The sequence below is a fragment of the Stegodyphus dumicola genome, chromosome 12, assembly GCF_044657685.1.
Source record: "Stegodyphus dumicola isolate Sdum_Otavi_A_Nest chromosome 12, ASM4465768v1".
NCBI lineage: Eukaryota > Metazoa > Arthropoda > Arachnida > Araneae > Eresidae > Stegodyphus > Stegodyphus dumicola.
Genome location: NC_140779.1, coordinates 87,108,235 through 87,126,025, shown reverse-complemented (window position 1 = coordinate 87,126,025; position 17,791 = coordinate 87,108,235). Strand labels below are relative to the sequence as shown.

The 17,791-nt window shown below is 33.0% G+C and overlaps 1 protein-coding gene across 5 annotated transcripts in view; it reads left to right on the top strand.

Moving 5' to 3' along the window:
* Positions 1-7,874: 7,874 nt before the first annotated feature.
* LOC118203162 (mitochondrial potassium channel ATP-binding subunit) overlaps positions 7,875-17,791 on the top strand; it is a 96,400-nt gene continuing 86,483 nt past the window's right edge. Inside the window, exons 1-2 of one of the 5 annotated variants that reach the window (XR_004760518.2) lie at positions 7,875-9,200; positions 12,210-12,296. Coding sequence is in view for 4 of the 5 variants with exons in the window: in XM_035375444.2 (XP_035231335.1) it covers positions 12,211-12,296 (86 nt within the window). In the remaining variant the exon portion in view is untranslated. The other 4 variants (XM_035375444.2, XM_035375429.2, XM_035375420.2 and 1 more) reach the window with 4 other exon arrangements.

Genomic DNA, 17,791 nt, shown 5'->3' with positions numbered 1-17,791 from the left:
AGTTTCGCTTTAACAAGATCTGTAGTTATAAGAATTTCCTCTCTAGCTTCAATGGCGGTTATAAGATTATTGTATCATCCGTTAACGAAACGTTCGTTGCAATGGGCGCCTGGACTGAGAGTCCTATCCCAATCGATGTTATGTCAGTTTTCGATCATAACTTCTATAAGGTGCGTGAAGCCATATCGTAGTGAAAAGCAATAATTAAGACATTAGTCTTTGATAAACAGTAGACTGTAGAATGACACAAGCAGAAGAGTATCAACCGCACGGAGACAGGTCAGAGATATGCGAGCGGTATGTGGTCTGGCATTATCTTGTTGGAAAATGGCCCCAGGATGACGTGAAGGGTAACGCAACTGGTCGCAGGATGGTATCAACATATCGTTGAGCTGTTAAAGATGTACGGAGGATGACTAAAGATGACCTGCTGTCATAAGAAATAGCGCCCCACACCATCGCACCAGGGATTATGGCTGTATGCCTTTGTAAAACGAAGGCTGACTGGGACCGTTGGCCCCGTCCTCTCCAAACACGAACACGGTGGTCATCTGCTTCAAGAGTAAAGCGGGATTCATCACTGAACACTATATGATGCCATTCCGATGGCATCCATGATGATAGGCTGCGACACCACTCAAGACCACTCCGCCGATGTTGTGGGGTCAAAGGCAAACGTTTGAAAGGCCTCTGTGAGCGTAATCCCGAATCAGAACGATCGCCGTGACATGGTGGCTGGTACCACGGGAGGTATAGACGTGGCTGTAGTGCGTTGAATAGTCGACAATGATACCGTTGGGGCTTTTCGAGCTTGGCGAACAATCATTCTATCTTGCCTTGCATTTGTGCTCCTTGGCCTTCCAGAGCCTTCATTTCATCGCCAATTTCCTTGTAGCAACCATTACTGCCAACATCTTCGCACAGCAATGTCTGTACGCTGCAGGTGGCAACCTATTGCTCGGTATCATCCGTGAATGAAACGTTCGTTGCAATGGGCGCCTGGACTGGAGTCCTATCCCAATCGATGTTATTTCACTTTTCGATCATTACTTCCATAAGGTGCGTGAAGGCATATCGTAGTGAAAAGCAATAATTAAGGCCTTAATCTTTGATAAGCAGTAAACTGTAGAGATGACACAAGCAATTGGAAATCGCAACTGGAGAGTCGAGACATAACATCAGGAATACAGGCAGGCAATGTGCGATGAGAGAAGTAACGTCTAACACTGAAGGCGTCGTCGCTTGAACTGGGCGGAGAAGAGGCTGGATAATTTAAAGTTGAGGCAGATCAAGGGACACAGGAGCGTCCAATGGCAGGTGTAGGTGTGTGAGTATGGCAAAGCCTCGAGGGCTATCTGCCTAAGAGGAGGGATGCCTTCGTGGAGGATTTTCTAAGGGAAACTGGCTCGTATACACGTTACACATGGGAAAAACCACGAAAACGCCCATGCAGCCAGCCCGTTCGCGGGATTCGAACCTCGGACCGAACTACCAGTGTTCAGCGACTTTACCGCTCGGCCGCTGGTGGGCCGGCAGGTTTAGGAAGAAATTAGAATATGAGAGGCTGAGGTAAGTCACATGCAAGCTGTGATTTTTGTAAATTTAAGATGTATTAATTAGAAAAATTTTCAACATTTTTTTCTCTATCTAGTATTAATTAAAGATGTTTGCTTCTTCACATAAAATAAAAATAGCTTTTCCATAGGAGTATCTGCTTTTCTGAGCTGATCCAAAATGGATCTTAATAGATTGAATAATTTTGATAGATTACTGTTTCCAAAAATAGAATTTAATTCTTTTAAAGTAGAAAATATGTCAGAAAAATTATTGTAATTATCCTGGTTACTGTTATTCTGGTTTTTAGCAGTTTGTATGTGATGTAGATTGGGCGTAACTTTTATCTTCAGTGAATGTAGCTGAGTGAGAAGGTGTATTTTTTTGGTTAGAAGTTAAATTTGGTGTAATGTTATTATTTCTGGGTATATTTTTTGGAAATTTCTCGCAACCGCGGTAGGATGCTGGGAGATTTTTTGAGCAGTTTGCACAGACTGGTTTTTCTATTTTTCCTGGTGTAGGGCAATCTGAAGTTTTGTGTTTTTGTGCACATTTAACTCATCTGGGCAAAAAGAAGCAATTATCTGATGAGTGGTGGAATCTGACAGTTGGGGCTTTTATTAATGTATCTTTTTATAGTGATCATGAAAAGTCCTAAGTGTGTTTCATTGTAAATGGTTTCTATATTGGCTGTTCGCATGATTGAGTCTGAAATAGAGGCGTAGGTTGTTTAGTTTTAAAAGGAGTTAACTGAACTACTTTGCAAACTGTGTAACCTAAGTTAAATTCTGCTGAAATTTCGTCTTTATCTGTTGTGATGAGTAATCCTCTGGTGACGACTTTTATTGGTCTTTTTGGCCTTTTGTGTCTAGGTGCAATTACATAGTGTTCTATGTTATGTGCTTTAAGTCTAAGGTTAGTTGGCGGTGGTCATCTGGTGTGCTGGGTAATAATTTAAGTGTGTGTGTGTGTGATTATGGCAAAGCCTCGAGGGCTATCTGCCTAAGGGGAGGGATGCCTTCGTGGAGGACTTTCTAAGGGAAACTGACTCGTATACACGTTACACATGGGGAAAACCACGAAAACGCCCATGCAGCCAGCCCGTTCGCGGGATTCGAACCTCGGACCGAATTACCAGCGGTAATAGTTTAAGATAATCTCCACTGATTCTTTCAAAGAACGCTGCTTTTGTAAGGGTTGAGATTTTTTTTAGGTATTGGTTGTAAGTGGCGCAATCTTCCGGCTTTATCATAATCGGTGTTGGATTTTTATTATTTTCTTGGATATTATTAACTGTTTGAGTGCTATTAATTATCTGGAATCGAAACTAACAAAAGTGCGGCTACATGCTGATCTGGAATGTTCTCACCAACAGCTTTCAGTCTTTCAACTAAGTCCATCATATGAGTGATGTGTGCGATCATATCACCGTGTTCTACCATTTTTATTGAATATAATTTTCTCAGAAGATATAATTTGCTACTCAAATTTGAGCACTCATGAACTGACTTTAATTTCTGCCATGTACCGGCGGTAGTCGTTTCATCTCTAACATGAATAAGCTGAGAGTCATCAATGCATAGATTTATTATAGCTCGTGCTTGTTTATCCCTCTTTAAAAATTCATCATCAGGTTTAGAAGGTGGGGGAGAATAAAGAAGATCATCTAACCCATCACGCATTAAAAGCATTTGAATCTTGAAATTCCAATTTGCGTAGTTTTCGGAATTCAGTTTAGTTATTTGCATACAATCTTTAAGACTTGCCTATGCCATTATTAATTCTTACTTAGCAGTTTTAGAAAGTTTATATGCACAGTTTAAATTTTAGTTTCGGGATTTATAACGATATCAGTCTCATAATCAATGAAGAATAAAGATAGCCAAAACAGCTTACCTTTTGTGCACTCAGTAGCAGCAGTTGAGTCTCCAAAACTATTGTTGATGATGATATGAGGGATTTATCTATAAATAATATGATGCAGATTTTAACACTAATAACATATTTATTGTACTGCAACTAGAATAATATAAGCGATAGATAGATTAAAGTTAACACAAGCACATACAGAAGCTTAAAAATATCTAAAGAACAAGATGATGATGCGATAAAATAATATCACGTGATTAACATAGTTTACGTGTTTGAAGCCCGTGTGTCTTGACATTTTTCAGGGTTGCCAGAAGAGAGTTAGAAAAACATTTTGTTAGTTTATTCTCAAATACTTGATTATTTTACAACATTCCACACCAGAGCATTTCAAGTCACAGTGCCGTTTGATACAAACAGGATTCTGGATAGGTTTTTCCAATCTTAAAACATAGCAGCTTAGTGCCCACTCGCACTTGCTGTCGTATTATGTAATTCAATTTACCACCTCCTTCTAGAAACATACAATTCATTATTTAACCACCTTCTCGTGGAGACATCTTGCAACCTTCGCGTGGGATAGACGACTGTCTGGCTATCTGTCATACTCCTCTTTCACCTCGCTCTCGCTGCTGGCGCATAGGTGAGGCCCTCTGATGGTTGTGTTGCACTTACGGAAACCACATATACGAAGGTTGATCCAAAAAAGTTTACAAGCAGAAGCATTTGAATTGTGGAGTGAATATTTCCACCCAGGGTGGTTGACAGATGGCGCTAGTTGTCCTACAGCGGTTCTACGAGTAAGTAGGGTCAGTCCGCAGACACTTAAGAGCGACAGTAATGGCACGACGTCTAGAAAAGTAGTCTCGCATAGAGGTGCGAGCCGTCATTCGATTCTTATGTGCCAAGAATGTGGCCGCATCCAAAATTCACAGATAAATCGTTGAGGTACACGGGGACAAAGCAATGATTAGACAACAGGTAGCGAAATGGTGTCGTTCTTATGAAGCCGGCAGTGAGCATGTGGAAAACCGCAATATGGAAGTGAGCGGCCGTCCAAGTTCTTCAAGGACGAATATCAATCAACACGGCACGTGTTGAAGAAATCATCCAAAGGGATCGACGAGTAACCGTGCGTGAGATAGCCTCAGAGTTGGACCTGTGTTATGGTAACGTTCAGCGTATCGTAACCGATGAGCTGCGATATTCCAAAGTTTGTGCCCGCTGGGTTCCACGTGCGTTGTCCGCGGAGCATAAGGCCACTCGAATGATGTGCAGCCTCACATTTCTTCAGCGATACCATTCAGACGGCCAACACTTCATTGATCGCATCGTTACCGGTGATGAAACATGGCTTCATCACTTCACCCCCACATCCAAAAGAGCCACGATGGGGTGGAAACACGCTGGATCACCGACGAGGAATAAGTTTAAGGTCACACCCTCTGCCGGTAAAGTGATGGCAACCGTTTTCTGGGATACGACAGGTGTTATCCTAATCGAGTATTTGGAGCGTGGCCATACCATTAGGGCCGATCGTTATTGTGCCACCTTAACAAAATTGCGTAAAGCCATCCGACGCAAACGGCCTGGATTACTGAGCAAAGGCGTCATTCTTCTGCATGATAAATGCCAGGCCCCATACAGCTCGCTAGACTCAGGAATTACTGCAAAGGTTCAAGTGGGAGGTCTCGAATCGCCCCCCCTACAGCCCCGATTGGGCTCCAAATGACTATTTCATTTTTCCGGCGTTGAAGCGATACTTATCCGGAACACGGTTCACCTCAGACGATGCAGTGAAAACAGCTGCCGAGAAATGGTTCAATGAGCAGGGCCCTGATTACTGCCAAGACGGGACAAACAAGTTGGTCGAACGTTCTGACAAATGCCTAAACAGGTTTGGCGACTATGTGGAGAAATGAAGGCCAGATGTGTCTCTTGATTCCCATTTGTATCTTGTTTCTATTGTTAATAAATACTTTTTCATTTGCCTTGTAAACTTTTTTCTGGATCACCCCTCGTATGTTTTTCCACTTATCTACAAATTCATATTAATCAAACATCTTTTAAAATGATAGAAATCTAATTTTGAACCGGTTCAATCAAACATCATTATAAAACTTTACCACTTCTATCGGAGAAAACACCACTGCTACGCGATTCAATTCACCTAGGGCGCTTCCACTCATTAGCGTGGCGGCGGATAAAAAACGGTATTTTGATCTGATTTTGTACTTCTGAATATGGAGTTGCTAAGCTTTTCTGAAATATTTGATTTTATTCAAGGAGGCATAAATTCTCGCTAAAAATTTTTAAAAGCGGATCATCTGGATGCAAGGGATTTTACTAGAAAAATCGAATGTACAAATTTTAGCTTCCTATTTAAGGATAAGTTCTATAGCGTCCAGATGGCATGAAATCGAAGGAAAATTTCATTGTTGAAAAAGTAGAAATAAAAATTAAAAAAAATTCTTGTTCATTTAAAGGAGGAACTGCTGGCTGCTGTAAGCATTGTTTTGCTATTTTATTGTATTACAACAGGAAGCTGATTTTAACATTGACTGATTGTAAACAAATGACTTCATATGTGTTTAACCTGGAATTTCCAGAAAAACTGTGCAGCCAAAAGTTTTTTTTTTTTATAAAAATTAGATTGAATCATTATATACTAAAAATATACTAATCTATTATATGCTTTTATTGTATTTATATCTATTATATACATAATAGCTATAATTATCAGATGCAATTTTGAGAATATTAACAAGCAAAGCACTTAAAAAGACACTTTTAATAGAAATATTAGCATTCTATATGAATTATCGTACATATATCATGCCGTCCTTGAGATTCAGTTATGGAGCTTGTAAGAGTAGAGAAATACAATTCTTCTGCTGAAAATCAGAATAGTACCAAAGTATCAATGCTTAATTACTTCAAAGCTATACTATATAATATCAGGGTTTCGTTAGGCACGTCTTTGCGATAAAGTGGAGCCAAATAGCTGGTAGCCAAAGTCCAAGACGATGTGGAGTGCAAAGGATCAACGGCCAGTTTAGCAGAAAAGTCGGTGAAATTTCGGATTACATCATACATTCTTTGCGCATAGGCGCGCAGAGGCTAATCGCACCGACGGTGCGAATAGCCAAGAGGCTATTCAAATCAACTACGTTCGCGCATGCGCACAGCCAGCCCAGGTACCAACATTTTACGCCGATTTCCGTAAGGCAGGCGGTGACCAGAGCGAAGGTTGTTAACTCTAACTCAGTAATAGAAAAGGTTGTTAATAGTTCACCAGCAAGAGAATAATTTGCGAGTAATCATTATCAGTTATAAAGACGAGTTCAATCTATATACATGATAATGTTCAGGAAATGATTAGATAAAATAAGGATTTAATGATGGTTCTAATTGCAAGCGAGGTCGTGTAATTAGTTAAAAAATCTTTAATGTATTGACAAAAAAGCTACAGAAATTACTTAAATTCTTTTATTTAACAAAGAAATTTTTATGTAAACTTAGACACTAGTCTTACAGCATAGGACTGTCAGAATTTATTATTCAATAAGAAAACTTACTGAAAATTATAATATTCTTATTCATCACTTTTTCAGTATCCACACATGTTTATAGGTTTAATTGCCATATTTCAAAATCAAAGTTATTTATGAAATAAAACTTATAAAATTCGATAAATCATTTGTGTGTGCAATTTTTTAAATCTAAATCTCTTACATTAAATTATTTCTGTCTTTTAAATTACATCCCCTTATTTATTTCGATTTAATTTATTAATGTGTTTGTACTAATATTTCAAAGTTCTTTGAACTACTTTTTGTGTTTTGAAAATGCCAAGTATTTTCATAAAAAAAAAATAAACAGGAATACAGAATTGTTAATAACTTATTTCCTGTCTAAAGTTTCTACACAGAAATCCTCTGTCTAATTTTTATTATCTTTTCTCAGGAGAAAATTTTCAAAGAGGAATGAATTAAAGTCTTGATTGCACAAAACACATCTTTGAAGGTAAATGTATTCTAAGAAGTACAAAAAATGTAAACAAATTTTGTCCGCCCCCTCCCAAATCAGTCATTCGAAATATTCCCAGCGTTCAGGAAAACGATAAATATTGCGAACATAAAAATCTGCCCTTTTTTATATATACTTTAATAAAAGGAAATGTGTTCCTTCATTTTATAAGAAAAGGAACCCGTTTTCCTTTCTAAACTTTTGAAAGTTGCCAACGCTTAAAAAATGATAAATTAAGCCAAGGTATTAATGCGCCTCTTTTTTAAAAAAGATTCACTACATATAGTTCGCGTACGTAGAATCCGTTCTTTTCGATTGGGTTCAAATGAGGGATCTGACCACTCAATGCGCATGCGTGGTTAATGTTGGTGCGAATCAAGGTCTGTAGAAAGGTCCGTTTCTACGGCTAGGCGCCGATAATCCGTAAAATGGATTCTCGGAAGAACTAATATCTGACTAGCTCATTAACATCCAAATACAAAAATGTCACGCCCTAGAGCAAAATTTTGTTATTAAAATTTAGGATATTTTTCGGAGAACAGTCGGATATATATTTATTATCCTTCTTTGATGTTTTGGTGACTGTCTGTGTGAGAGTGAAAATCAAACTATCAATGGCGTATAAACTTCTTATGGATATATAGCAACTTGTTCTGGATATTATAGCAACTTGTTCTGGATATATAGCATTTCATTTACAGCCACCGAAATGAGAAATGGTGTTCAACTCTACAATAATTAAATAATTCTTTTACTCATACTCTAAAATGAAAAAAAAAAAAAAAAAAAAAAAAAACATAGCATAGTATATTGCCATTCTCTGGCAATATTCGTGCAATATTACTCAGAAGCTGCAGTTAGAAAAAAAAATGTAAACAAAAATATTAGAGTCAAAATATTGTTCAAATGGAAAAGAAAAATTTTAGAGAGCTATAAAATTCAGTCATTTCTTAAATGAAATTTTTTGCAGTAACACACATTGCATTTATTGAGCTATAAAATTCAGTCATTTAAGATGTATTTACATTTGTTTTGCATATGATTACAAATGATTGCTAATTTGGTTCTGTTATATTGCTAAATTAGCATTAAAAGTCGATGAAAACGCAATGCAATTACTTTTCGATCCGATACAAAGATTAGATAGAAAAAAATAAAAAGATCTCGATAGAAAAATTTTCGATCCGATAACATATATGCATTAATATATCACATTCCTGCTCATATGATCTACATATGTATCTGATAACTACCTACTTTTGACACTTGGTTCTGGATGTGTATTATTTTACAACTTCTTCTGATTTGAGAATCCAAGTGTTTAAAACATTATGTGTATGCTTGTGAAAATATAATTCAGATATTCTCGTATAATCTCGTATTATTCAGTTCTCATATAACTACGATACAAATAACTGAAAGTTTTTGTAGTAACACACATAATTTTTTATTGCATTTATTGCACAGAAATTTTGTTATTATCCCACACAAATCTGTTGCTCTGTGGCTTGTTCATTTGAAGAAAATAAAACTCATTATTGTTTGGCAGAATAACCTAAAACTGAATGGCATCATAACAAACTGCTAAAAACTGCTAGAAAAACCTGAATTTCTGTAGGAAATGTAAAGTGAAATCATTTGAGCAATTAAAAAAGGAAAATATTGTTGAACGGAAATCAGTTAGGTACACTAAGTCTTTTTAGGAAGGAATTAAAGCCCCAAGTTTATATTTTAATAATATCTGTGAGGTATAATGAAATTGTACATCTTAGCAAGTGACCTTTAAGAAAATGAAGTTACTTTTCTCATTTTTGTGGAAAAAGTTAAAATATATTAGTTTAAGGAAGGCTTGAAGAACATATTTCTGTGAACTTATGAAATTTAATAATTTAAATCATTGGCCAATTCTGTGGGTAAAATGTTTGGTTTATAATAACATTGAAAAAGTGAACAAGTTTGAAATATCTGGAGGAATTTTATATAGCGTATGAAATTTATTACCACATTTTTAATAAAATTTTAGAATTCTGTATAATATTTCAAAAAATGCTAAGTGCTTTATTTCAAACTTAAATACAGAAATAGGTTTTGTAACATTTATATATCTCTAATCTCTTAGTATGCTTATAGTTTCGACTATACAAATTGAATAAAATCTTTTTTACCAAAGTATAAATAGGTTACGTTCTTAGTGTTTCCGATTTCTGTGTTTCCAAATTTCAGTTTGAAGTGTCTGTGTTATCCGAAAATTTGAAAAGTACAATGCTCAAATAATTTAAACAGCTATGTTATGTGCATGGTATTAACATACTGGGGATAACATGTTTACTTATTTTAATGTAGTTATGAATGTAAAGTGGAAGCATTTTGTTTAAGTTTCTAATTTTCAAAAATTGCCGATGCTTGAGTTTCGCTTTTAATATTTTGTTACGTATGCCTTTAGCGAGATAAAAGTACTCATGCAGTGTTCCCAAGTAGTTAATGTTTCAGTTCTTATCAATGCTAGTTATAAAAAACTGCAAACTTTATGGGAAAGGAAAAAATCATTTTTTAGCCCAAAGGGTCAATTTGCCCAGAAGGACTATTAATTTCGTATTGTATTTTCCGTTGAAATGTCAGTTCACTTTTCAAATTGTTACCACCAAATATTAGAGCCATGTATAGTCAAAAGTCGTTAATTCGGACACCCATAATCCGACGCATGCGCATAGGTGTTTACGCATGTGCGTAAGACCTTTACGGCTGCGCATGTGTGCATGCACATAATACGTTACAGCGTTATGGAACACCACAGCGCGCAATGAATTGGAAGTTGATCTGTCACCATTATCCTTATCTTCAGGACAAATGTTTTTATTTTATTTGGCTTATAATTCTTTACTAAATGTAGTATTTCATCTCGATGTACTCTGTCTTTGATATGATTTAAATCAAATTCCTCGTCTTTATAATTCGCTTCCGATAGTGAAGAAAGTGACACAGAGGTTATTGAAAACGAAAAAATTTTGATTGACAAATTAGTCGGTATTCTCGACACAGGAATTATAGGACTTGAACAATGGAACTTTGTAACTGAACAAGAAATTATGTCGTCTGTTTATAGAATTAAAGAGAAAGTATTATCACATAAAACGAAGCAACTTAAACAACTTACATTGAAAGAAATGTTTAATAAAGTAAAAAAATAAATATTAAGCTTTTTTTTTTGTGTGTGTGTAAATTTTGATACCCTTTAGATCATAATTGTTCTTTATTTCATAAATTACAGTTTTATATTTTTAATTTTATAATTTCTGCATGCCACCTTACCAGATTTAAACTGATGATCTATAATCCAAAAGAATCGATAATCCGGAATCGGCGAAGTCCCGACGAGACCGTATTAACGACTTTTGACTGTATTATATTTAAAGAAATTAAAGAAGGAAGGATCTGCATAAATGTATGTATGTTTCTTGCATTGTGATAAAACAATGATACTTAGAGAGCCATCAAATTTTGAAGAATTACTTTTCTACCTGAATATGGGAATCTGGAAGCTTAAATTTGGAATTTGTTGTGTTATCCATTTCATATTTTGTAAAACTTTAATGAATTTTTTTATTAACAAACTCAATGATTTAAAAGTGAGCAAGGGGGCGGAGCAGCATTGTATATCCATCGCGCGAGACTGTGTAGTGGAAATTCTAAAGGGATATGCTCATTTTAAAATTATTTTGTGATATTGTTATTGAACTGAATTTTATGGTTTAAGTGCAAAGAACATGATATTTAATAAATAAAGGTTATAAAGTGCAGAATTGCCCATTTTTTTTGTTTGGTGCTTTTTACTAGAGTAAGAAGAATTAAATTTTTGTCAATCTTCTTTGACCTTTTTAAGTCAAAATAGGTCGATGTGTACATGGATAAAGTCAAGGGAGTGCGCAATGCCATTTTTGTGCAATTCTGGGATTTTTTTTCAAGTGAAAATACTTCGATGTGTACATGGATACTGAGTTTGTGCAATTCTTAAAAATGCACCAAGCAGTGGTGATTCTGCACTTTCCCCAATAGAGGTTAAAAAACACTTTTTTTTTCTTCCAACACAAAATGTTAAAAAAATGCTGCTTTGGGTGTAATGCAAAATCTGGAAGCTTTCAGATTTATATGTATATATTTTAACAAACCTTCATTTTAAATTTATGATCTTAAAAGATTTTATTTATGGTTGACATGCATTTTTCATTAACCCAGCACAAATAAATTAGGCACAATTGTGCCATGTTCTCGAAAATTTTTATGTCACTACAATAAACTTAAGAAGCAGGCAGTGTCAAGTTGGCAAGAATGAAGTGGAAAATAAATGATGCATTCAGGAGAAAGCGTGAGAGAAAAGAGTAAAAAAGTTTCACTTCTCAATTGAAATCTTAGTCAGTGACTGAATATATTTATATGTGTGTGTGTATATATATATATATATATATATATATACATACATATATATCTACTTTATCAAATATTCTGTCTTTCGTATAAAACTAATTTAAATTTAAATTTTAAATATAATGTTAACCAGAAATATGTAATCATTAAATTATTTAAAAACTTTTTGTTATGTGTTGTTATACATGTGATTTATTTGAAAAGTATGCATAAACTGATTGAATTTGAAGGCAGTTGTTAGACTTTTTTTGGATGAAATGTAGATTTGTAGAAGTTGAATAAAATATGAAATGTGATATTTTTTAAATTAACATTCATAATCTCTTTCCATATAGGATGGCTTACTTTTTCCTGACTTTAAGAAATTTGTTTTATTGTGGAATTCCTTATCATGTAAAGTTAAATGTTTTTGCTCCAAATAGGTAGGTTTATTTCCAATGATTATGTCTGTTATTAAAAAGCTATTTAATGTATTAAATTTTAATATTAATATCATTACTTACAGAGGTACACTGCACAAAGAAAAAAAAGGGGGGCAGTTCTATATCTTCTGTTCTACTAGGCCAATTCACAAAATTCAAATTGCATTTTTCATGTCTCGAAAGTGTGACTTGGGATATATATTAGATTTATATATAGCATCATTCTATCATAGGTATTTTGACACAAAATCGAACCTTTTCTGAAGTGACATGCCAATTTTTTCCATATTTCGATTGACTCAAATTATGCCTAAATATTAAATTTTGTAAAATTTGGTTTGGAGAAATTCAAAAATTTATCTTGGCGTAATTTTTTCAGTTTTCTCCAAGAATAATTTACTTGGCAAACTTCTTAATCGATATCAACCTATTTTCTTTTTTCCATTGTAGATGAGCGGGGAAAAAGTCATCATTAATGCTTTCAAATCATTTTAACAAAGTGCGTAAACCACGTTTGGCATTTATTAGCACTAAAAAAAAAAAAAAAAAAAAAAAAAAAAGATGGCAAATTCCAATATGTAAATTCATGTATATCTTAGAAATTTTTTAATAAAAAAATCTCTGATTTTTTGCAGGTGTGCCTAGAAATACATCTACTTTAAGACGATGTTAAAAATTTTATAGGTTATATACAAAAATTTTTCAAAAAATTTACAAAAATATTTTAAAATACAAATTTATAAAATAAATCATAAAAATATGTGAATTATATTTGAATTCAGCCTCAATTTCGAATTCTAAAAGAAGGAATCAATAGTTCATGAAGTTTAATAAAAAAAGAGCTATTAATAAATAAATATCAAATTCAATTAAAATTGAGGAGCTAAAATTTTGAGAGCTAATTTTTTAAAAACTACTCATGCGATTTTTACAGAACTTGGCAGTTTGGGATAACTTGAGTCGTAGAATCGAAATATGATGAAAAAAAAAAAAAAAAAAAAAAAAACCATTTCAGAAAATGTCTGATTTTGTATCAAAATACCTATATTAGAACAATGCTATATATAAATCTAATATATATCTTAAGTTGCGCTTTCAAGACATGAGAAATGCAAGTTGAAATTTGTCAATCGGCCCAGTAGAATGAGAGACATAGAACTGTCTCTTTTTTTTTTGTTTTGTTGTTGGCATAGTGTATATCTTTCAGTTTGAGCAGTACTTTTTTTAGCAAAAGTTCTGTTTTAAAATTTTGAAACTTATGTATTAACTCAAACACCTTGGCACAATTTCTTAATTTTTTACAGATGAAAAGGTAAAAATTACTTATTAGGTGAAAGTTTGTGGTTTTTGAACCTCTTTTTTATAAAGACTCCCAAACTACCAAAATTTATCATAAATTGGTAACCATTATCAATATACGAAAGAAAAGTATATTGATAACTTACTTTAGCAATTTAAAATACCAATTAAATTAGGATTACATAATACATTAAAAAATAAAATACATACATTCTTCTTCAAATGTTTCTATAATTTTCTTGCGCTATTCTTTTTTCTAAGTACACAGTGATCTGTTTTCTCTTAAAAAAAAAAATAAAAAACAGAATGACAGAGGCTTGGCTTTGTGCTACGGTCGGCAACAGCAGCTGTTGGGGAAACACAATTTCTTGTTATGCCTTTAGAAAATTTATCCCTCACCTTAGCCAGATAGCCCTTGAGTGCTGTGCCATAATTAATAAACCAAACCAAAATCATAAAAATTCAGTTTTGAAAATCTTTGTTTTGTTGGAATATCATAATGGAAATTTTTCAGTCCTTGCCTTGAAAATGTTATATAAAAATAGTTGCATTTATTTTAGAACTAAAATATTTCTTTTACATATTTATGAAATTCTATTAAAATTAATTATTTACTCATTATAAAACAAACCATCTTTTCCAGTTGTAAATCGATGTAAAATATATTTTAGAAATAAACAGGAAACTAAGAAAATATAATAATCAAGTAAACTTTGATGAAAAATGGGCATGTGCTCTACAAATGAATCAGCATAGCTACTTGCAGATGGCTGTGGTATGCTTAAATACAATAGTATATAAAATCCTCTGTATCTTGTATACAAGATAACTGGCATTTAGCATTATATAAATATATCAAAGTTATTAACTACGAAATAGGGCCATAGAGTTATTCAAATTACACAAATAAAATAAAAACAAATACATCAAATTTCAAATTCATATTTAGATGAATAACTCGTATATTCAAGTTAGCTTTTACAAATTTAGTGACTAAAAGGAAATTTTACTTTACCTTACAGTAATAATTAAAAAAAATATTTATTTAAAATAATCACAACAAATTTCAAAAGTGTATAATGTAACTAATTTTCATTATTTAATGTAACTAATTTTCATTATTTAATGTAACTAATTTTCATTTCATTTTTTTGTATTTTAAGATCATTTGTGATAGTATTACTGAAATTATGATTTTTTTATTATTATTACATTTCTAATTTTCTTATTTTATATAAAACTGATCCCACAGATTTCTTTCAATGCAAACATATCTATCAGGATTTGCCCAATTTTCACCAATTGATGCATTAATCCACCAGTGGTTAGAGTTGCTTTGGCAGTTACTTATAAAGCCCTTAATTTCTTGTATGAAGTAGATGGCTTTTTTGAACTGCATTGAACATTCCATAATATTACAAATAAATAAATAAATAAAAATTAAAAAAATAAAATAAACCTCATTATATATAAAAAAAATTAATAAAAATAGTAATTAGGTAATAATAAATAAATAAGGTGGGAGCCTTCAAAGTTAATATATTTTATCTTTGCATTTAATTAAGTAATTATAACAATATTCAATATTACTGTTTTCATATTTTTATGTTAACACATAAAGCAAAATTTTTATTACATTTTTATACACTAATATTCAAAATTATTTCATTATTGTTATATTCATATTCTAAAAATAATTATAAAATTCTTAACAATAATTCAGAATTTTCAACATAAATTCAAATTATTTGATTTAACCATCCTTAAAAATTAATTTAAAAAATCTTAAAAATTCCTTATTTACTCTAATAAATCAAATTATTAGAATTCAAATTTTTATTATCATTAAATTATACTTTTCATGTAACAGTGCTACATGTAACAGATTTTTTTTAAATCCACTTTATTAAAAAAAAAAAAAAAAATACCAATTTGTAATGTAAATGTAATCACAGAAAAGCAGAAGTGAAAATAATTTTCTAGCACAAACAAGAACAATTTTCAGTCCTGCACCAGTGAAAAATAACCTGGCAGCTTTATATGTATAAGAGCTAGAGAAAGCAATAACTAAACAATTAGTTCAGTGATTTTGAAAGCACTTTTGAGCATAAAACACTTTACATGATAGCACAATGATGATATATTTTTCTTTCACTTGTTATACTTTGCTTCATTATTCATTATTAAACTAATTAAAGTGTGATAATTCACTAGATGACTTATGGATTCGAAAAACAGCAGTGTGGATATTTAGGATGAGCAAACAGAGAAGCTTTCAGAAGTGGCCCTTGATTTTGACACATAATTCTATTTCTTTATAGAGCAAGTTTTAATATGCATAATTAGATTCACATGTTGTCATTCTTAGGCATGGTATACACCCCACAATTTTGTACAGTTTACATCTTCTTAAGCAGTAGATGAAGCAGAAGACAAATTTTGCATGACTACCAGCAAGGTGTAGCAGGTAGAAAAGAGTTAAGCTGACAATTAACAGTAGCATTTAAAGACTTCATTCCTTTGTTTAAATTTTGAACTACAGTTGGGTAAGAGCCATCTGCAATGCAGGAGAGTTACATAAGCAAACATGGAATGGAAAGACACTGTTGAAAAATTAATATTAACAATTTAGAACAGACGTGGGAGATTAAAATGAGTGGAACAGATTAAAATGAGGAATTACAAGGCTATTGCTACTTTAATTGTGAGTTACTTTTTTTTTAAATCTTTCATGTATAACTGTATTTTGATACTTAAATATTAATGTCCTTAATAAACTTAAATATTAATTAAATATAAAGTCACTAGATTTTTGGAAATAATGCAAATGCGAATTCTTCTATAAAAAAACAGTTGTTTCCATTTTCGTATGTGGGGGAAGGTAGCCTAATTTCGACCGTAGCGTTATTTGGACCGCTATGATATGCAAAGACTGATGATATCTGCGAGATTTGAGATAGGCATTTTGTTATACGTAGATGTAGAAGAGGTTAATGCAATTGTGCTTGTAAAGAAACGCCTCGTGGTTACATTGAGAGAAGTGTTATTCGTTTGGCTAAGAAGAAAATCTGTTATTTTGACATAAGTGTGAAAGCAGTTAATTCGTCTAAGCGTAAGTAATTACATGTCTTATTATACCATCACAAAACTTGCTTATTTATGTACAATTTGCAATTATAATTTTGCGAGGTTATGTTAGTTTGATGTTTCTGTACAATATCAAGCATTAAATATTCAAGTTTCCGAAGTTGGACCAAAACAGTTGCCGAAATTGAACCGGTCCAATTTTGGGAGCGACATTTCCTTCATGGATAAATTATAATTAACCCTAGAATGCTACCCTTCAAAAAACTTACGGCAATGGCAACCATTCGTCTCCAAGACGAAGTATGTGTAAGCATGCTTAAAACTTATTTTAACCCGCGAGCGTGCACACTGGGTCCAATGAACCCACCCGATTAAAGAAACGTTTCTAAAAAGTCCCTATTTTTCCCAAGTGGTTTTCGTTCAGTGTAGTCTCCTCCAAGGCCATCCTCTTTATGTTTGCGAAGTTTTTTGCCGGAAATTTGATTCGAAGTTTTGTTTTGACGGGATCGGGTTTATCAGATCCAGCGTGCATGTTCACATTCTGTAACGCAGTTCATTTGTGGTAGCACAGAAAGCTTCAAATATGTCACGTAATTTATCCTATAAGAAAGAAATGTTATGTTTGCAAAAATTATTAGATGTATGAACTGTTGAAGACTCCATTGAAGAAACTGATAATGAAAGTTATAATGAATTTTTTATTTCTCATGATACTGATTCAGAAATCGAGATGCATTCTGAAAACAAAAATGATATTGACATTTATTGCTTTATTGGGAGGAAAAAAAAAAAAAAAAAAAAAAAACAACGTTCAAAAGAAAAGCCTAAAGCTGATGTTAGAACTCCTACTCATAATATTATTACTGAATTGCCTGGAAACATCGGTAATGCAAAATATGTGCAGACTCCAAATGAATCGTGAGAGTTTTTACCAAGTGAGCAAATGTTGCTGAAAGTCGTCAGGCATACAAATATTTATATTGCATCTGTTTCTGACAGCTTTCAAAGAGAGAGAGATGATCGTCACACAACTCTAATTGAAATTAGCACTTTTATAGCTATTTTCTATTTTTGTGACATAAGTCATCTCATGTAAATGTGCGTGATCT